The sequence below is a fragment of the Rhinatrema bivittatum genome, chromosome 2 (genome assembly GCF_901001135.1).
Source record: "Rhinatrema bivittatum chromosome 2, aRhiBiv1.1, whole genome shotgun sequence".
NCBI lineage: Eukaryota > Metazoa > Chordata > Amphibia > Gymnophiona > Rhinatrematidae > Rhinatrema > Rhinatrema bivittatum.
The window spans coordinates 18,140,104-18,161,488 of NC_042616.1; the positions used below are offsets into that span (position 1 = coordinate 18,140,104).

Sequence of the window (21,385 nt, forward strand, 5' to 3'; positions counted from 1 at the left end):
GACCCTAGAATTGATCCAGACTTAATCGGCCAAGTTTTTTATTGACAAAATCCATTCTTTGTTGCCCGCATGCTCGACACATGCGCAAGAAAATGAAACAAATACAATAAGATGGGATATTTTTGAAAAGACGACAGATGAGATCTTTAACATAATAGGAAATAAAAAAATAATTTTGGCCCATTAAGCGATTGTTCGAATATATCATTTAAATGTCTCAAGAAAGAAACTGCACCATTCCTGAATAACCTTGTAAATTGCTCGAGGACAAAAAAACAGATTTATTGACAGAGGCGTCGATAAGACCTGTTTTTAAAAAACAGGTCTTATCGACGCCTCTGTCAATAGGTCTTATCGCCTCTGTCTTATCGCCTCTGTCAACAGGTCTTATCGACGCCTCTGTCAATAAATCTGAGATACCCCTCTTATCAAACTGGATAAGAATGATTTAAAAAATTTTATCCCCGTTTCTAATCTACCATTTGTGTAAAAAATTTTAGAGAAAGTGGTTTTAAAACAACTGCAAGCTTTTATGGATGAGTATGATGTACTGGATCAACATCAATATGGTTTTAGACCAGGCCATAGTACTGAGACGCTTCTCCTATCATTGTGCGATGTTTTTAGGAGGTTTTGATTCGGGGTAGAATACCTTCTTGTCTTGTTGGATCTATCAGCAGCATTTGATAGTGTTGACCTTTTTACATTGTTGGGACACCTGTGTGGTTTAGGGATAGGTGAGGTAGTACGAAGATGGTTTTCTTCATTCTTGGAAGACGTTATTGGGTACGAGTTGCAGGAAAAAAGTCTAGATTGTTCATGAGTTCCACGGGCGTCCCGCAGGGATCGGCATTGTCAGCTTCACTTTTCAATATATATATCCCACCCATCTGTCAAGTGTTTGCAGAGCTTGATGCCGAGTTTAGAATATATGCAGATGATATTCAATTCTACTTATTTACTTTTTCAAAGGCTCTAGATAAGGTGTTGCACTGTCTGTTTTATCTACGAGCTTGGCTAACTAAGAACAGTTTGTCATCAATATGGATAAAACTAAGATTCTCTCTCTGTAGAGACTGCCTTCAGAAAACAGGCCCAAATTTATGGTAATCAATAACATGGAAATTCCACTCTTAGGCATTATTCTTGACACCAAGCTGTCACTCCGTCCACAAAGTTGTGCGATCATCTTTTTTTAAATTACAGATGCTTCAATGTTTTCGCCCTTACTTCAATGATTATGACCTCAAAACTGTTAAGCATTCTCGCTAATGTCTACAGTTGATCACTGCAATTCACTCTATATTGGCTTACCTCTAAATACGATGCGCTTACTTTAATGCATCCAGAACTCTGCACTTCAAATTGTAGCTAGAATCCCGACAAACTAACATGTGACACCTTATTTTAAAAAGTATCATTGGTTGCCGGTGATCTGGAGAACCAAATTTAGGTTGGCTATTTTGGCTTTTAAGGGCATTAATGGCTTAGTATTAGGTAGTTTCAACTCAGCATTAAAACTGAATCAACTCACACAGTCTTTGAGATCTTGTTCCCAAATATTATTGGATGTTCCATCTTTCAGGGTAGTTTTATTGGATGAATCCAGAGACTGTTCTATGTGCAGGGTCCAACTATTTGGAATTCTTTACCAGCTAGCATGAAGGCTGAAACTGGGCTCTTAAAGTTCAGGAACAAGGTAAAAGCAGCCTTCTTTCAGCAGACATTTGGGGTAGAGTAATGGTTAAATGCAGAACGTGTAGCAACTCGGCTATTACTGGATTTAAGAGGAAGTGGAAGACAGTACATGACATAATGATAATATCAGCAGACTGTTTATTTTAAAATTATATATCAACGTATGTGTAGTCTGTGAAGTATTAGTTATATCTGTTAAATTTATGGATATTTTATATGGAAACTGTTTAGTAAAATTGATAAGCAGTCAATACATTTTATAAATAAATAAATAATGGTGTACATTACATTGGAAGAAGAGCAGGTGAATGAACCTTGGATGTTGTAGTTATTGGGTCCTGTGATGGAGTCGTCTGGGTAATATGTGGACAGAGTTAGCATCTGGGTTTCTGGCAGAGTCCTGGTTCTTGAGTTGCTATCATTGTCGATAATTTATAGTTGCTGATGAGTATCCAATTCAGATTGAGGGGTTGTCAATAGGCCTAGATTTTCTGGTGCAAGATTAGTAGATTACTTAGTAATGAAGCCTTTCCTACACTCAGTACATGTAAATGGTCTCTCTCCTGTGTGGATTTTCTAGTAAGAAATTAGCTTATCCTTCTGAATATAGTTTTTACTACATTTAGGACATAAGAATGGTTTCTTTCCTTTGTGGATTTTCTGGAGTTGTGAGAGGAATGTTTTTGTAGTGAAACTATTACTATATTCAGTGTGATGAAAAACTTTTCTCTCCCATGTGCATTTTCTGGTGTTGTGATAGGTGTGTCTTTCTACTGAAACATTTTCCACATTCAATACATGAGAATGGTCTCTCTACTTTATGGATTTTCTGGTGTCGTGAGAGGTGTGTCTTACTAGTGAAACATTTTCCACATTCAATACATGAGAATGGTCTCTCTCCTGTGTGGATTCTCTGGTGTGAGATTAGTAGATGCTTACTAATGAAGCTTTTCCCACACTCACTACATGTAAATGGTCTCTCTCCTGTGTGGATTTTCTGGTGTGAGATTAGTAGATGCTTACTAATGAAGCTTTTCCCACATTCGCTACATGTAAAAGGTCTATCGCCTGTGTGGATTTTCTGATGGCGTGAGAGGTTTGTCTTTTTACTGAAACATTTTCCACATTCAGCACAGGAGAATGGTCTCTCGCCTGTGTGAATTTTCTGGTGTAAGATTAGTTCATACTTAGTAATGAAGCTTTTCCCACACTCAGTACATGAGAATGGTCTCTCTCCTGTGTGGATTTTCTGGTGCAAGATTAGTTTATACTTTGTAACAAAGCTTTTCCCACACTCAGTACATGAGAATGGTTTCTCTCCGGTGTGGATTTTCTGGTGTTGTGAAAGCTTTGTCTTTCTACTGAAACATTTTCCACAAGTAGTACATGAGAATGGTCTCTCTCCTGTGTGGATTCTCTGGTGCAAGATTAGTTCATACTTAGTAATGAAGCTTTTCCCACACTCAGTACATGAGAATGGTTTTTCTCCTGTGTGAATTTTCTGATGCGAGATCAGTATATACTTAGTAATAAAGCTTTTCCCACACTCAGTACATGTAAATGGTCTTTCTCCTGTATGGATTTTCTGGTGGGAGACAAGCATATACTTAGTAATGAAGATTTTCCCACACTCGGTACATGTAAATAGCTTCTCTCTTGTATGGGTTTTCTCGTGTGCAATTAGCATATACTTAGTAATGAATATTTTCCCACACTCAGTACATCTAAATAGTTTCTCTCTTTTATGAATTTTCTGGTGCGAGCTAAGTATATATTTAGTAATGAAGCTTTTCTCACACTCACTAGATGAAAATGGTCTCTCTCTTGTGTGAATTTTCTGATGTTCTGAGAGATATATCTTTCTAGTGAAACATCGTCCACATTCAGTACATGAGAATGGTCTCTCTCCTGTGTGTATTTTCTGATGTTGTGATAGGTGTGTTTTTCTTTTGAAACATTTTCCACATTCAGTACATGAGAATGGTCTCTCTCCTGTGTGGATTTTCTGGTGCAAGATTAGTAGATATTTAGTAATGAAGCTTTTCCCACACTCAACACATTTAAATGGTTTCTCTCCTGTGTGGATTTTTTTGTGCGAGATCAGTAGGTAGTTAGTAATGAAGCTTTTTCCACACTCAGTACATGTAAATGGTCTCTCTCCTGTGTGGATTTTCTGGTGTGAGATTAGTATATACTTACTAATGAAACTTTTTCCACAGTCAGTACATGTAAATGGTCTCTCTCCTGTGTGGATTTTCTGGTGTGAGATTAGTGTATACTTACTAATAAAACTTTTCTCGCACTCAGTACATGTAAATGGTCTCTCTCCTGTGTGGATTTTTTGGTGCGAGATTAGTATATACTTACTGCTGAAGCTTTTCCCACATTCAGTACACGTAAATGGTCTCTCTCCGGTGTGGATTTTTTGGTGTGAGATTAGTATATACTTACTGCTGAATCTTTTCCCACACTCTGTACATGTAAATGGTCTCTCCCCAGTGTGGATTTTCTGATGTTGTAAGAGGTATGTCTTTTTACTGAAACATTTTCCACATACAGTACATGAGAATGGTCTCTCCCCTGTGCAGATTTTCTGATGTGATGATAGCATATACTTACTAACAAAGCTTTTTCTACATTGAGAACATGAGAATGGTCTCACGCTTGTGTGCACCTTTTGATGTTGTCTTAGAGCATCCTTGCAGCTTTTGTGTGTTTTTAGAGGGATATTTAGACTGTTCCCATGACTGAAACTTTTCTCATATTTATCGTATAGAAATGTTGGTTTGATTATGTGGGATTTCTGGTGCAATATTAAATGTGATTTCTTAGCAAAGCTTTTCCCACAGGTGTCACACAAAAAGGATTTTTTCCCTTTCCCCTCCCTTTGGTGGAGGTCTGCAGTCATTTGATCATGGTTATTAATCTGGAAGGGTCTCTCTGCACCCAGGTATCTCTGATGCTCAGGGGTGACTGTGCTCTCCCTCTCACACTCAGTGACTCCATCTGGTGAGTCTCCTGCCATGTCTCTCGGCTTCTTCTCTGATTCCTGCTGACTAATCCTTGTGTTTCTTCTCTCCCTCCCCTGGGAAACATTCTCTAAGTCATTTCCTGAGTCTCTTGGGATCAGTCCTACTTCCACATGATGTTCTTTTTCATTCTTCTCTTCCTCCTTGATATTCTGTGCAATCTCATCACTTGCTGGTGATAAAAGAAAACATTAATGAAGTATTAGTGACCAGATAAATGGTTGTGATCCTATAATCATTGCTCTGGCATTGTCACAAAGTCTAAAAGTAAGAAGATGGAGAGCATGTGAGATAAAGAGATTAGGAATGTAGGTGACCTTGTTGGAAATGGTGGGTATTCCAAAGACAGAGATAGAGGGGGAAAGGATAAGTTTGGAGGAGACACAAGTTGATGTGCCCAGATAGGATGAGAGTTACCATAAAGAGCCAGGGATGAGATTGATACTTCCAGCTGAGAGAAAGAATAGAAGAGAGGATAGAAGAGAAGTTGAAGTGTGATAACAGTGACCAGGTGAAAAGCTCTGAGGATGAGAAGTGATGGCTGAAGGACAGGAGGAGAAAGTTGAAGAGCAGTGGAAATGGAAGTAGACAGAATGTTTGGGGAGATGGGAAATATAGAATGAGGACTGTGCATGTGATGTTCCTAATGGTCTGTAGTGGGGAATAAGTTTGGGGAGGGTTTGCATCAGAAAAAGGAAATGTCATGGCGCTTTAAGAACCAAAGAGAAGAGAAAAATGATCCTTTAGAGTCCACAATATGTAGCCGAGCTGCAACCTCCCTAATACCAGGCTCACTAGTCAAAGGAGCATAGGTTGGCAAAAATCTAAATACCAGGTGGTCTCTGTGTCCTCAGGAGTCCATAAGTGAGACAGCCAGAAGTATGCAGACAAGCTGCAAACTCCCCAGTGTATTTGTGCATGGCTAAATATGTCAAAGGGGTAATGACCGCTATGGAGGAATCTCAGGCCTCTTCGATCCTGCTGTAAATATTCTGCTCTGTATCTGGGCTTGTGGGATCTGTAGTCCTGGTTCTACTGATGCACACTCAGTCAGAAACAGAATCTTCATCTGCAGATGGTACGTTGGACTTGCTAGGGAAAAAAGTACTTAAATCATGAGTAAAACCGGGTTTTATTTGAGTATATGCCCCTTTACTTGAGTAAGTGGCTTTTGAAAATGGCTACAATGGTAGTTACAGTTATGCACGCAACTCCTTTTGAACGTTACCCTCATTGTGTGCAAGGTTTAAGGTTAGTGTTAAGTTTGCCATTGTTTGAATTGTGTGTGTGGACTGAGAAAATAGATTTTCATCAATTCTGGCAGCCAGTAAAAGTTAGTATTCGTCTGCCTGGGTTAGAATTGTGAATTTGCAAATATCACTTACTTAATGTGAGAAAGGGAGGCTACTAATTCCTGGGCAAGTAGCCACTAGCTTGATTCCCACCCACAGGATGTGCAGAAGAAATACATTCATTTCTGTTCGTTCATTAATTTCACTGGAACCCAGATTTGTTTCATTAGTTTCCAAACAAATAAAATATTCATTTCATTTGTTCATTCGTTTTCCATTAAAGTCAATGGGTGAGGCATTGCAGTCTATTTTGGGCTCCAGAATAGTGGTTTTCTTATCAATTCCCATGAAACTTGTAGAAAGAAATCATCAGAAGGTGAACAGAACTGTAAGGTACTTAGACTGTGGCAAAGTGGCACCAAAAGTGGCATAAATAGCCTAAGGCTCTGCAGAGGGGCAAAGGGGGTACCAGCACTGGCAGGAGTTCTCCAAGGCACCATGAGAGCAGCAACAAAGCAGCAAGAGGAGGAAGGAAGCCCCAAGGTGCCAAAAGGGGACCCCAGTAATAGTGACATGAACCCTTGATGGCATCACGAGAGGCAGAGTGGCACCAAAAGTGGCATCAGCACCCTAAGGCACCATGAAGGGGAATGAAGCAGAAAAAGTGGGAGGAAAAAGCCCAAGGCACTGCTAAAGGAACCAAAAGTCAGAAAGAATGGCATCAAGATTTCAAAAGAACAACAGAGGTGCACAGCAGCCCCGAGTCTGGCAAGAACACCTCAAGCTGCAAGAGCTGGAGTATAACAGGAAGGCTCAGTGACAGGAAGAACCCCAGGGTGTAACATCTGGGCATGGCCGAGTGGCACAAAGTCCCTGAAGGTGTAGCATGAGAATAATATGGGAGGTGCCAGTCATTCTGTTCAAGCACATTTGCCAATTGTCATAATCAGTACAAGAAAATAATCTGGGATAATTATTTTCTGGAAATAAGCTTTGATTACATTCTCTGCTGGAACTTGATCTAGCTGCTGGGTGGAATAGTGATTGTCTTGTGAATTGGGCACATTATCACAAGCAGGACATCTAAATGGTTTCTCAAATAATTGTAATGTGCTTTTCCTGGAAAGTGGTGAGGATTGCTCCATTTACAAACCATTTCCCATATTCTGTAGCTGAAGTCTGTCTTGTTCTGTTTTTGTATAAATTAAATCTGTCTGACAAACTCTAACCACATGCAGAATGTGTAAATGGTGACTGTCCTCTGTTTTCTGTTCTGCTTGTATTTCTTCCTGCTGACTGGGGGGCTTTTGTGGTTTATCCTAGTGTCATCAACAAACAAACAGGATGGAAGAAAAGAACAGGCTGGGGCTGGAAGGATGGAAGAAAATGACGGACTAAACAGGTGGCGTGGGAGGAGAAACCTGTATTCTTTGACCCTCTCATTCTGATCTGGGGACACAGCACCCCAGTATAATCAATAAAGAGGATAAATAGAGTGGGCCTCAAAAGAGGGCACCAACAAGTTTGCTATGAACCCTCCAAGGCTCTACGAGAGGGGCATGGGGACACCATGTGTGGTATGAATAGCTGAAAGAAGAAAGCACCAGAAGAGGCAAGAAATCCCTCAAGGCAGTGACAGAGGGGCATGAGGAAACCGAAGATCATAAAAGGTGCAAAGCAGTCACCAAGAGTTGTAAGAACACCCGAAGGCTGCAAATGAGGGGCAAAGGACAACAAGTAAAACGGTAGAAAGTGAGAAGCATGCAGGGAGAAGCCAGAGGAAATCCTTGGTCGATGCCTGATGTCTATTACCCCTGATCCATTTACCTGCTTCTCTACTGCCTCACTTCCCCTTTGCCTGTTCTGTCCCCCTCTATCCTTTAAACTCTATTCGTTCATTTTTAATCTAAAACAGTTATTTGTCATTATGTAACTTTATTTCTTCCCTTCCTTTTCCATTTCTTCCTCGCTATCCGTTTTTTTGTAAACCGATGAGATGTTCCACACGAACGTCAGTATATAAAAGCGTTAAATAAACAAGTATCATTTCCAAAGGACACGGCTATTTGAGCTCGGACTGGGTCTTCACTGGAGGCTAAGCTGCAACCGACTGGAGGCACAAAAGGCTCCTTGGCCAGTAGCTGAGTAAAACCCTATGATTCAGGAATGTGGGACACGAGTCTCCTTCCGAATCAGTATTTGCAAATATTGTTTCGGAGTGCTGCACCACTGCAGCCCAGCCTTTGCCTTTTGCTGTGGTACAATCCGTCGAAAGTGGAATATCTGCTGAGACCAATAATGTGGCAACATCCATGAGGGTGCACAGTCTGAAAAAAATGTTCAAGAGACCATGAAACCATTAAAGGTAAGTGTGTGGGTGGGGGAGGGTTAAGGCCTGTTGCCATCTCTCTCAAAGGCCTGCTTAAGGATAGCCTGAGCTTTCCTATCTTGTGCATCCTTTAATGCCGCTCCCCCTTCTACGGGGATTGTCGTCCGCTTGGAGACGGCACACACCTGCGCCTCCTCTTTCGGAAGTGGGCTACAGCCCTTCCGAGCCTCGTCCCCCTTTAAAATTAGCTTCTGGGGCGGCCCCCGTTCAAGATCAATCAATTCTTGAACGGCCTCCGTAATAGGGGAGAAACAGGAGGCTCGTCGCAAAGAAATCAAAATGGGATCTTTCTTTGGCCCGGACATGGAATCAGCCCCCGCCACCCCCAGCATCCTCAATGTCTGGGAGATCAAGGCCAGGAACTCAGCCCTAGGAAACAAACGCAACGTACGGCTCCAATCCCGGAGGAACTGCCCCATCCTCCCGGGAGTAAGAGTCGGCTTCAACAACTCTGCCATCCGGGTCCCTATCTGCTAAAGTTCTAGACGTACTCAGACTCTTACCCGCAGCATCAGGCGTGTGGAAATCCGCAGCCTGCGATCCTGAAGTGTTAAGACTGGCCAGAGCGGTCGACTCGCCTGGATCCGTGCCAAAACCAGGGGAGTCGTCCTGCGCCCACTGAACTTCGTTCTCCCTGAGCCTCCAAACAGTGCTGACAAAAAATAGGCACCTAATAAACTGTTCAGGTAAGCGCTCAAACTGAGCGCCCACCTGAGTACTCACACGAGCATCTGTATGCAACCGAGCGCTCACCTAGGCACCCTTAAGCACACAACTGTGCGTCCATCTAGGCGCCCTTATGTGCACATCTGAGCGCCCAGCTAGACGCATAACTAAACGCCCAGCTGGTCGTGTAAGCGCAAACTGCTGTAACCTGACGAGGGCAGCCTTATGCGCAGAAAAAAAACACGCGCGAACGCCGCCATAGCCTACCAAGCGGTGAACAAGCAAAGTCTGAGAGTGAGGCCTAGCCCAAAAGGCTGCTCCAGTCCCCAGACTCTCCCAGAGGCGGGAACGGACGTCGGATCGGTGCACCGAGCTCAGAGACCAGAGGGGAGGAGAATCGCTAAAGTTAAAATTAACCTTCCCTTTTTTTTTTTTAAATTACTCTTCACCTGAGCTCAGCCCATCTCGGCCAAGCACAGAGTCAGTCTCCGGCTGTGGAAGGAGAGGGCAAAGGCCTTCGCCACCGCGCTCGGTTTCCTGCATCCGCTTGCCTTTCGGCTGTGTTTTTTTTGTTGTTGTTGTTTTAAACAGCTAAGTCCTTGCCAGAAGAAAACCAGCTACTGGACAAAAGGCACTCATCTGAGGGAGGGATCCGAAGATATCACCTCAGGAAAACTCAACTGAGGGAGGGACCCATAAGGTATAACCACAGGAAAGTGAGGCGAAGAAATGTCCTTCTTTTCTCCTTTTAAAACTTTAAACAATCGCCAGTAGGGAGATGAACATCCACCATCTGCTGGAGACGGAAAATACTGGAGGACTGATGTCAGTGCAGGGATATATACCGTGACATACGCTTTGCTCTGTCTCTAGCTGCTGGTAGAGGTGCAAAGCCCACTGGGGTGGATCAACCTGTCCGAATGCTAAGAAAATGTACTAGTTTAGTCTTTTTTAAAATTTCTCTCTGGGGAACCAAAAATCATCGCAGTCTGACAAACAAATAGGGATGTAGAAGTTGGCTTGGATTAAAACAAATAACTATACAACAGAAGGAGGGAAAAACAAGCAGCCCAGTAGAACGAAAAACCAGCAAACACTGATACACCAAACTTCCCATGTTCATTCATGATAAGCATGGCAGGAAGGTGGAACAGTAACAGCAAGACCCCTGGGCTGGGGATTGTGGCCTGGCAGACAGAAGCAGTGTGGCGTTGGGAGGAAAAGCAGACTAAAACAGGATAGGCCCCTTTTCTGCCATTTGGGGCATGACAGACTGAAGCAGGATGTGTCAGGTCCCTGTGGAGATGTTTGCTGCATGGCAGGCTGAAGCGGGATGTGTCAGGCCCTGTGGAGATGTTTGCTGCATGGCAGGCTGAAGCGGGATGTGTCAGGTCCCTGTGGAGTTGTTTGCTGCATGGCAGGCTGAAGCGGGATGTGTCGGGTCCCTGTGGAGCTGTTTGCTGCATGGCAGGCTGAAGCGGGATGTGTCAGGTCCCTTTGGAGCTGTTTGCTGCATGGCTGGCTGAAGCGGGATGTGTCAGGTCCCTGTGGAGCTGTTTGCTGCATGGCAGGCTGAAGCGGGATGTGTCAGGTCCCTGTGGAGATGTTTGCTGCATGGCAGGCTGAAGCGGGATGTGTCAGGCCCTGTGGAGATGTTTGCTGCATGGCAGGCTGATGCGGGATGTGTCAGGTCCCTGTGGAGTTGTTTGCTGCATGGCTGGCTGAAGCGGGATGTGTCGGGTCCCTGTGGAGCTGTTTGCTGCATGGCAGGCTGAAGCGGGATGTGTCAGGCCCTGTGGAGATGTTTGCTGCTTGGCTGGCTGAAGCGGGATGTGTCAGGTCCCTTTGGAGCTGTTTGCTGCATGGCTGGCTGAAGCAGGATGTGTCAGGCCCTATGGAGATGTTTGCTGCACGGCAGGCTGAAGCTGGATGTGTCAGGTCCCTTTGGAGCTGTTTGCTGCATGGCAGGCTGAAGCGGGATGTGTCAGGCCCTGTGGAGCTGTTTGCTGGATGGCAGGCGGAAGCGGGATGTGTTATGCACCTGTTGTGCTGTTTGGGCATGGTAGGCAGGTGATCTAAGTGGTGCAGTCAGGCCTCTGCCTCTAAGGTGGTGGAAGGGACAAGGGAGCTAGTATTGCCCCGTGGTAAAGCTCTCTTTGCCGTTATGCTAGCTGGATACCCAACATGGTGGTATATAGGGCTGGCGTTTAGCCTGGAGAGCACTGGACCTGAATCTATTCCAGTCGTCTGTTTCTTTACTGAGAATGGCTAATCAGATGGAGGCCAATATTCAGTAGGCCGTTTAGAGGGCCAGTTATCTGGCTACAGTTCTCCAGGTAAATTATTCAATGGGATAAAGGTCCCGCTGAATATGTTTCTTTAACATTATCTGGCTTCACCTATCGGATAACTTGAACTCTACCTGCCCGTTCATTGAATATGGCCAGTTCATGTGACGGGATACTCACTACTTACCCAGATAGCCTCAGAGATATACAGGTGAGTAATGCATCTCAGAAAAAAAACCCAAGTCGCGATCTGATGCCCACCCCCCCTCGCTACATGTATCTACCTCCCCCCACCCCTGGTGTCCCAACAAGTAGCAAAATCCTTTAAAGCTTGGAAACTGTTAAACTTTCATAAAACGACTGCCACCGGCCTGAGTCTCTCGCCTCCTTCCTCCCTGCTGGAAAAAAAACAAAAAACTTTCAATGTCCCTTCTCTGCCTCCCCCACCCCCGGCTGACGCCCTCCGACCCACCCGGAACCTCCAAAAGTGGCCCCCCCTCGTCTGTGGGTCAGCAACCCGGGCCCTTCCGGGGTAACTTAGTCCTATTAGCTAAGTAACGCTTCCAGCTGGATAACGGACCTCATTATTTCCTGGAATGTAGCAGGTTTTCGATAAGGAGAGAGAGAAGGTTCTGGATGCTCTGAAACGCCAAGGGGCACCGACGGCTTTGCTGCAGGGAACACCTCCACGTCAGTCAGAAGAGGTGGGAGGACGAGAGCTATGCGGCTTCTGCTCCTACGCATAGGAATGTGGAGGTAGCCATTTTTTTTTTTACACACATCGGGGGCAGCGGCGAAGGAATCTGTTGCATAGAGGGGGAGATACGGAATACGGCAGGGAATATTTGCAGAAAAATCAATTTTCTATTCAGCCTACGCCCCAAATGTGCACAGTCATGTCTTCCTTTCAAAGCTGGAGGAGATTTGGGGGGGCGGGGAATCTGATAAAATTCCCATAATAATTTTTAATTACATTTTTTTTAAATTTTTATTTAAATATTCCGCTTTTCGGCACCTCAAAAGTACTGTAAGGTACTTTCCGTCCCCAGAGGGCCATCTGGGGAAAAAAGGGTTCCATAAAGATCGATTTTTCTCCTTGCAAACTAACTTAAAGACCTTTCTGAGGCAACGAGCGAGAAAAGGCTTCTTATCCTACAAGCATCGCTGATGCCGGTATGGGAACGGAATTGGTAAGAGTCTGGTGACAACAATTAAAGGCCCTGGTGGAAGTCAGTTTAGATCAATTTTAAAAGGATAAAACTGGGGTGAGGGAAAAAAAAAAAAAGTTTCCAGCATTTTATGGAGATTCTTTATTCCATGGTGGTGGAGAACGGGCATAACTGGGAGATTTTTTTTGTTTTTTTTTAAAGGTCTTCATTTACCATCCTTAAGCGCCGCACGGTTAGATTTTCTGAATAGAAAGATACAGATGGACCAGGCAGCGCAACTCCGAGTGGTACCGGACTGGTCTGCAGGTAGGACCCAAAAACAATGGGCGTGTATAGAGCAAGTGGACGATGGAGAGAACTCTTTGCACTATAGCAGTGGTCCCCAAACCTGTCCTAGAGGGCCACCAGCCAGTCGGGCTTTTGGGATATCCACAATGAATATGCATGAGAGAAAACTTGCATGTTAGGGAGGCAGTGCATGCAAATTTTCTCTCATGCATATTCATTGTGGATATCCAAAAAACCCAACTGGCTGGTGGCCCTCCAGGACAGGTTTGGGGACCACTGCACTATAAAGCATGGGGGCTACCAATGAAAGATAGGGAAGGAGGGGTTGGCAATCCTTTCACGAGGACAACTTTACAAATCTGGAATAAATGCCGGCATGTTTTAGCGGGTCCTGGGATAATTTCCCCATGACTACCCATAGGTGTATATATATATATATAGATATATATATATATATATAGATGGTCATTCACTTGCTCACATGAGTGGTTTGTTTCATATTTGGAGCCGTTGGGGGATACGGTATTGTGGCCAGTTGATAGTAGACTCGAAAATAATTTCCTTTGCGAACTTACAACAAACACATGGGCTACCAGACAATGAATCCTATCACTGTCTCCAACTGCATCATTGCCTTCAGGATACTGCTATCAAGGATAACATCTGCCGTGCAAGGACCGATTTTTGAGAATCTCTGTTTAACAGTAACGGACTCTAGATGGGTTATTTCCAGCATATATACCTGGTTAGGGCAGCAACCTATGAACCTCACCCGTCATCAATCTGCATGGGTCCAAGATTGGGGCCTTCAGTGGACCAATAACCAATGGAAGCAATGTTTTACCAATAGCACCAAAAGCTGTAGCTCAGCTAACATTGTTGAAACAAATTATAAACTGTTGTCTCGGTGGTCATCAAATTAAATAAAACGTATCCATCTCAGGATTCTAACTGCTGGAGGAGTTGCAACCACGAGGGGTCCTTCTTGCATATTTGGTGGAAGTGCCCCAAGGTAGCGATATCTTGGAGGTGGGTAGCAACCACGATTCTGCAAATGCTGGATATCACAATCTCTTTTCAGCTTGCTCTCGGCATGCCCGGTGTCATGGCAACCCATCTGCAAGAACCTTAATTCACCAGATTTTGTGCGCTGCCTGGCAGGAACTGGCTGCTCGTTGGCGTAGGGAGTGTCCACCTATAGCGCAATCAGTCATTAACAGATTATGTACGGTGCATTACTGGATATTATCTGAGTGCCATGCAGACTGATAAAGTGGCCCAGCATATGAAAATATGGGAACCAGTTATACGATGGTGCAGGGCTTATTGAGATTCCTCTGTCAGAGAACTTTGGACTCGCGCCCCAGGAGAAGGTATCTGCGCGCCCACTGAAGATGGACACCGTGGGACCCTTAAGAGATAGAACGCCTCCAGAGACGAGCCATGACCAAAGGACTTTAATGGACTTTATGTGCTAGAGCTACCCATACCCACAATCCGATGCAACAGAAAGAGGGTGGGAGGGACGAGGGGGGCAAACAACAAAAATGCACATAGGGCAATTTATGTATTTTCTGTTAGGCATATTAATAACTGATGTTATAAGACACTGCTATGGTTTATTTTATGACTTTTAATTTTATTGCCAATAAAAATTTAAATTAAAAACAAACAAACAAACAAAAAAAAAAAAGATACAGACGGAGGAAATTGTGGAAGTGATAAAGACTTTAAGAAAACCGTAAGCCACCGGGTCCTGACGGGCTCCTGGCTGCAAGGCTCCGATTGTAGGATCCTTGCATAAAATGTTCTTGGCTTCCGGTCAGACTGGAGAACTTCCTCCGTCACTGAAAGAAGCTTTTATAATGGTTTTACCCAAGGAAGGGAAGGATTTGGAGCTGCCCTGGGCCTATCATCCTATTTCACTGCTGAATGTGGACGTGAACATATACTGCAAGATTCTGGCACATAGGCTCGCAGCAGGGTTGCCAAGCCTGCTTTCTAAAGAGGAAGCAGGATTTGTGCGGGGGTCGGACTGCCATGATTAATATTAGGAAAGGCCTGGCGGCGGTGGAATTTGTTCCTACAGTAAATCCCATGCTCAGCGGTTTTGCCATTGAGAAAGCCTCTGATCATCTTTCTTGGAATTGTTTTTGGCTGTCAGGTTTTTCTTTTGCAGACGGTATCTGTGTTTTGTATGAGAAAGCTACAGCAGAGGTCACTCGGGAGAAGTTGTTAGAAAGAGGCACTAGACAGGGTTGCCATTTAACCCTGCGTTTATTCGTTTTGCAGCTAGAAAGATTGTGGAGGAGGTTGATATCCCAGGCATGCACTTAGGAGCTTCTGAGGCAGAGGTGGCAGTGTTTGCAGAGGACCTTTCAGTCTGCTTCTCTCACACGAGGCAAGCTCTGGGGACCTTCTTACACTTGCTAAGCGTTTTTTTGCTTCTTTTTCAGGTCTATGCATTGACCTAGAAAAAAACCTTTGGCGTTGGACATCTCTGGGTCATCTCAGGCCTCCTGGGATGGTGATTTTTCATTGAAATGGGCAGGGGATCCTTTTACTTATTTAGGATTTGTTATTCCATGGTGGAATTTATCTGATTGTGCTGTAACTGTTCTGAGTCTCCCTATCTCAGCAGAAACAGGGGATACATTTCAGACTGAATATCAGGGGCTGGTCTCACATGAAAAAACCTAAACCACCAATCTCAGGCACCGGCCCAGACAGAGAGCAATGCAGGAGCTGCAGTCAGGAGAAAAGTCACAAATGACTCTCAGTAATTTCAAGCCCCTGGGTCTGATAAAGGTTCAGATAATGTAATCCTTACCGAGGGAGGTCAGGGTCTCGTAATTCTCCTTCATCACCTCCCTGTAAAGCTCCTTCTGCCCTTCATCTAAATACCCCCACTCCTCCTGGGAGAAAGAGACAGCGATGTCCTCAAACGTCACCGGCACCTGAAACACAAACCAGAAACACTCAGTGACACGTGGAGGGGCTCAGCGTGCATTAGATCTCAGCTGGATTTATTCTCCTCACGTTTTATCATGGAACAGAGGATGCCAGCTCCCCTCTCCCCCGGGAACTGTCAGACTTTTATTTATGTGATTTATATTCCACCTTTCAGCACGTCAAAGCAGATCACAGGACCGCCTCAGTAGCAGGCAGCCACCCCTCCTCCCCTAAGCCCTGACTCACCCTAGTCCACCACCCCTGGGTATAAACTGGTGGTCTAATGGGGCCCAGAGCACTTGCCAGGCTCTGGGTCGAACCCCTCGCTCAGTTCAAAATGGCGCCAGCCAAGTCCTTACACGAGGTAGATCCCTCTCGTGCTAGGAAGTGATGTGGGCTGTTGCTGTGTGACTTTTAAATCTCTTTTCTGGATCTTTATAACTTGTCGGCTGCCTCTAGAGGTGGCGGGGGGGGGGGGGGGGTGAGCCGGGGACTCTCTAGAGCCCCAGGAGTTTTTACACGCTGGGGAGTCCTTCGAACCATCGTGGCCCTTTAAGAACCATCCCGAGGTCCCTGGGAAAGGTAGCTGCAGATCCTTAGTTTCAGATAACTTTCAGGAAAGTAATGTGGCTTGCATTTTTTTTTGAGGCAAGCCCTGCTCATTTAATATCAATACAGTTATCTAGTAAGGAGATGCTTTTGCATGCATTTTCAAAGCTTGTGCACCATTGCATTTGCCGGTTGCAGGACCCTCCCATGACCGGCATCCCTCATCCCGGCTCGTGGCATGACCTGTAAACTGCCTCGCACCGCTCCTGCAGCAGGATGTCACAGCACCCCCACTGCTGCCACCACACCACACCACGCCATTCCCCAGGCAGGCGCTCGCCACACACCGGCATCGTGAGGGCTCTGTGGTGGATAAGGCCAGCCCCATCGCTCTTAAACGACGGCATGCGGCTGGGTATTTAAACCTTGCTCGGCCCCTCAGCAGCGGGTCACCTGCCTAAGAAGCAGAGCGCGTTGCTCCTGATTGTGCCTTGCCTCTCCCAGCCTGCCTCACCCAGTCCGTCTCTTCCAGTGCTGTCTCCTCATCCCAGAGTCTCTCATGGCCTGACCTTCTGGAATCGACCTCCTGCATTGGACCTGATCATGGCTGCCCGACACCTGGACCAGACCTCTTGCACCGTCTACACTTGTCTGCTGCCCGCCCCGACCACTGGCCTGTTCCTCGTCTCTCCAGTTTGCTGAATGTCCTGTGCCCGGCCTGCCTCACTCCACCACCCTCACTCCACCACCTACGTCCTGCTGGCTGCCAGAACCCAAGGTTAGCGTGCAGTTTCTGTCTAGGTATCTATAGCAGCTTGGTTTGTTCTCTTTTCCTGATGAGAAGTATATTGGTGTTTTAAGGCCTTGTGCAATAGTTGCAGTGCTGCCTTTTCATAGGTAGGGCTGTTACTGTTTGAGTGCTGGCAGCTAGTGCTGTTTTGGAATGGGAGGTTTATTATATTGTAATTGTATTTTCGTTTTCTCATGGCTTTCTGAGGACCAAGCCCACACCCAACATGCCTTACAATACTCCTAATACCATGTGTGCTCCAAGTGGCTTTTTGGCTTTTATACAGGGTTTTCTGCTTGACACTACAGCGGGGCATATAAATATAATACACATGCTGTTGTGATACTTTTACTTTAAGAGACTGTACTGTGAGTAACCTTTTTCATGTCAAATCTTGCATTATAAATGCATAATTTTAAATTGTGCCTGCAGAGGGCCGTGGTGGGAGGGAAGGCCTGGGCACAAAGCTACAAGATTTATTTAGGGTGCCCAATACCCCTTGCACAGGCCCTGATTAGAAAAAGAATACAAATTAAATGTTAAAAAAAATTAAAACAGAATGAGGAGGGGGCCAGCTGGGTAATCGTTCGCCCCCCCTGCACAGCACTGGAGGGGGTTCCCATCCCTCTGCAGTGAGAAGAGACGCCCCCCAGGCGGGAGGGATGGGTGGAGTGACTGCGAGGGAAGGGAGGGTGGGTGAGTGACAGAGTATGCCTAAGAGAGAGGGATCCAGTGGGCGAGTCTGCAAGAGAGGGAGCAAGGGCGACTGTGTGTGCCTGAGAGAGAGGAAGGGCGTGAGTGGGAAGGAAAGGGGGGGGGAGTGACAGAGGGAAGGGGGCATGAGAAAGTGGAAGTGGAGAGTAAGAGGAAGAGAGGGTAGAAGGGTCTTGTGAGAGCGGAGGAAGCTTGTGTGTCCCCCCTGCTCCCCTCCACTAATCCACGAGTATCTCAAAGTGACGGAATATCAGACGTTCGCAGGTGTTACTTCCAAGAAGTTTCTGGCCTTGCAAGGGGTTGGCGTGGCTGCTGCTGAGGTGCCACCAGCCTTTGAATTTTCTTTTGTATGGTGAGGTGGTGTGGGCCCCATCTCTTGGAGAGTGTCCCCCCCTTTTGGGTACCTTAGCAGGGGCGGCAGCAGTTGGGGGCTTCTCATCCTATCCCATCGGGCAGCAGATTGCCATGAAGGGTTCCCAACGGCCGGCATCAGTTACCGATAAAATAAAGCTCTGCTCCGGCTCCGAACCACCTCTCACAGACAGACAGACAGCACCATCAAAGGCCGGCTCAAGGTCGCACCTGCTGGCATGTCATAGAGGTGATTTGGGCCTGGTCTTTACTGATTATGTCAGGCTGAGGAAGCAGCTTAGCGGGTCAGTCACACGGCAGCAGCGACTTTCTAATGCTCCAGCAACTTCAGCAGTCACCCTACGCCCCCGAGAGTAACAAGGCTGTTTCTTCACTGACCTTGGGAGGTGAGGATAACTCTCCAAAGCTCATCACAGATGTGTATTAAGTTAGTGCAATACGGAGGAATTGCCTACAATTTGTTTATTGGCCCTTAAACTCCATGCATTCATTTCCCAAAATCTGAAACGAATGCTCCTGATTCAGTTCTGATTTCTCATTCGTTTTAAATGAATGCACATCCCTAGTAAACACAGGCAATGGAGGGTGAAGAGACTTGCCCAAGGGCCACGAGGAGTGTCAGCAGGAGCTGAACCCTGGCTTCCTGGCTAGCAGCCTGTGATCTAATCACTAGGCATGTTTTGGGAATTAGGAAAAATAACTCATGAAACTGGCTGTTTTCGTGCAATATTTAGGTCCAAATACCTAGAACTTCAGAGGCGTGACTATTTTTTTTTTCAACAACATGCAAACTTCCACTTAATAACATGCATTATTTTACTGAGAGAACCTGAAGGCAGCCCTCAGTTTGCATGATTTACATAGGATTTCCTCTTTTTCCTAAAAATTAGGAAACTAAGAAAATAAAGTCCCAAAGTTCAGGTACTGCATGTAAAACCCAGAGACTGCAAGATAATTCACTAGCGCAGCTTAGTAAATCGTCCCTCCTTAAGTGACTCACCCAAGACCACAAGGAGATTCACCAGGAGCAGCAGGATTTCAAACCTGGCTTTCTGGTTCACACTCTACCGATTGCACTACACCTCCACACAGTGGCTCTCATCCCCCAACCAGCAGATGGCTTGCCTTCTCCGGGGTCCTCTCCTACATAGACTGCTTAGGCAGGGAAGGCGTCAGGAGATTCTTGCCCAAACTGATGTTGTTTTTCAAATTTACCTTCCAATCCTTACCGTTTCCTGAATCCACCCTTCCCCTCCCTCCCGGCCACCCAACCAAGAAGGAGCAGGCCGGGCGGTAGTGGTCGGAAGGACCTCCTGGGAAGGCAAGCCACCTGCTGGCCTCCCTCCACCCACCCACCCACCGAAATCTGTCGCTAATATTTTGGATCCTACACCCTGAAGTCACCAGAACAAAAAAAAAAAATCAAACAGTAAAGTAAAGCGTGGCCTGAATCTTGGACGATGAACAAGAGAGACGGGGGGACAGCCCTGGCCCTTCACCTAAGAGAGTCACTCTCTTGCAGGGGAGGAGGAGGCCTTCTCCCACCCCCTCTCGGGCACCTTGAGGGGATATTATTCCTTCTCCCCCTTCTATACAGGCTCTCCTTCTCTCTCTCTCTATATATATATATATATATATTTTAAAGGTGGGAATATGGACTGCTCTGCAGGACTTAAGGAAAGCAAATTAGCAAAGTCATTTGTAATTGTACCTTCCTCTTCATCTTACCAGACTAATCTTCAGAGTGGGAAAGGTCCTAGGGCTGCTTCCAGGACTCCAGTCTCGAACCTCCTGTCCTTTCCTACGATGAGGTGCGGCCTGTAATGTTTTGTAAATGTGTGCACGGAAGCCCACACAGCTGCACTGTAAATGTCAACGGGCGTTACTGCCCTGCATTCAGCCCAGGACGACGCCTTCAGGCCTTGCAACACTTCCTTGCCATTTACTATATACGCTGAGGCAATATCTTCCCTGATCTATCTCATGATAGAGGAGCTGCTGCAATGTGAGGAGAGGAGAAGCAGGAAGGAGAGCCTGAGGGGTTGCAGAAAAAGGATTCAGCGTGTCTGGAATAAAGAGCCCAAGGAATGGATACAGAGTGGGAGCTGGGGGGATGGAGGCAGTGCCAGGCTGCATCCCCTGCCCGTCTCCTACCTGCTGAGCAGAAAGCCCTGCAGCCATTCTCCTGCCCCTTCTCCAGAGCAGGATTTCCAGCCCCGGCTCCCTCCCTGCATGGTCCCTGGGGTGGGGGATAGGATCAGTCCCAGGCTGCATCCCCTGCCCCCCTCCTACCTGCTGAGCAGAAAGCCCTGCAGCCATTCTCCTGCCCCTTCTCCAGAGCAGGATTTCCAGCCCCGGCTCCCTCCCTGCACGGTCCCTGGGGTGGGGGATGGGAACAGTCCCAGGCTGCATCCCCTGCCCCCCTCCTACCTGCTGAGCAGAAAGCCCTGCAGCCATTCTCCTGCCCCTTCTCCAGAGCAGGATTTCCAGCCCCGGCTCCCTCCCTGCACGGTCCCTGGGTGTGGGGGGATGGGAGAACAGTCCCAGGCTGCATCCCCTGCCCCCCTCCTACCTGCTGAGCAGAAAGCCCTGCAGCCATTCTCCTGCCCCTTCTCCAGAGCAGGATTTCCAGCCCCGGCTCCCTCCCTGCACGGTCCATAGAGGGGGAGAAGGCGCTCAGCTTCTCTCCAGCATTTCCGGGTCTCAGCACTGGCGTGCACAGCAAGCCCCACCCCCTTCCAGTAGGAAGTGACATCACCAAAGAGAAAAGGAGTCGTGAGAGTTGCAGTTGCTGGTGACAAGGAGCAGTGGATGGACGCTGGGAAATGTAGTCCTGTATTCCCTTGTCCTCAGGTGCTGGGAATTGTGGGAAGCGAAGTACCCGGTGGGGGGGGGTGGGGGGGTCCTGATTGTGTCACTTCCTCTTGCAGGCTGGAAGTGGTGTTGCCAACCTCGCTTATTTACCGCGAGATTGGGCTTCTTTTTGAAGTCATTCGCGGGGTTATTTTTTCCGGTTCGCGGGTTGCTTTTAATTGGGCTGCTTTTTCTGCCAGTCGCGTTTTTGTGGGCTTGTTGGGCGGGACTTGTGCTCTGATGTTACAGTGATTGGCTGCCGCTGCGATGAAGCCTGCCCATAGCAGGCGCACCCTATCCCTATGTTACAGCAGTAAGCCAATCAGAGCAGAGTTG

At 46.5% G+C, this 21,385-nt stretch overlaps 1 protein-coding gene across 4 annotated transcripts; it reads right to left on the reverse strand.

Annotated features, from left to right (window-relative positions):
- On the reverse strand, nt 1-20,971 carry LOC115083608 (oocyte zinc finger protein XlCOF6-like). Of its 4 annotated transcripts, XM_029587526.1 has the most exons (4): nt 20,769-20,970; nt 19,925-20,194; nt 15,650-15,776; nt 3-4,899 (listed from the first exon to the last, which is right to left on the reverse strand). In XM_029587526.1, exons 3-4 carry the CDS (start codon nt 15,681-15,683, stop codon nt 2,405-2,407), a joined length of 2,529 nt encoding a protein of 842 aa, XP_029443386.1. In that variant the 5' UTR covers nt 15,684-15,776; nt 19,925-20,194; nt 20,769-20,970; the 3' UTR covers nt 3-2,404. The 4 variants fall into 4 exon arrangements, with proteins under 4 accessions (XP_029443388.1, XP_029443389.1, XP_029443386.1 ...); XM_029587528.1 differs by lacking the exon at nt 19,925-20,194 and having other exon boundaries at nt 1-4,895; nt 20,769-20,971; XM_029587529.1 differs by lacking the exon at nt 20,769-20,970 and having other exon boundaries at nt 2-4,899; nt 19,925-20,067.
- Between the last annotated feature and the right edge of the window lie 414 nt (nt 20,972-21,385).

Excerpts from the sequence above, each read along its gene's own strand:
- LOC115083608 (XM_029587525.1), bottom strand. The coding sequence starts at position 20,951 with ATGTCACTTCCTACTGGAAGGGGGTGGGGCTTGCTGTGCACGCCAGTG. Across the intron at positions 15,777-20,768 it reads CAGGGCTTTCTGCTCAGCAG|GTGCCGGTGACGTTTGAGGA; the intron begins GTAGGAGGGGGG and ends TTTGTGTTTCAG. Across the intron at positions 4,900-15,649 it reads CGAGACCCTGACCTCCCTCG|CAAGTGATGAGATTGCACAG; the intron begins GTAAGGATTACA and ends TTTTATCACCAG.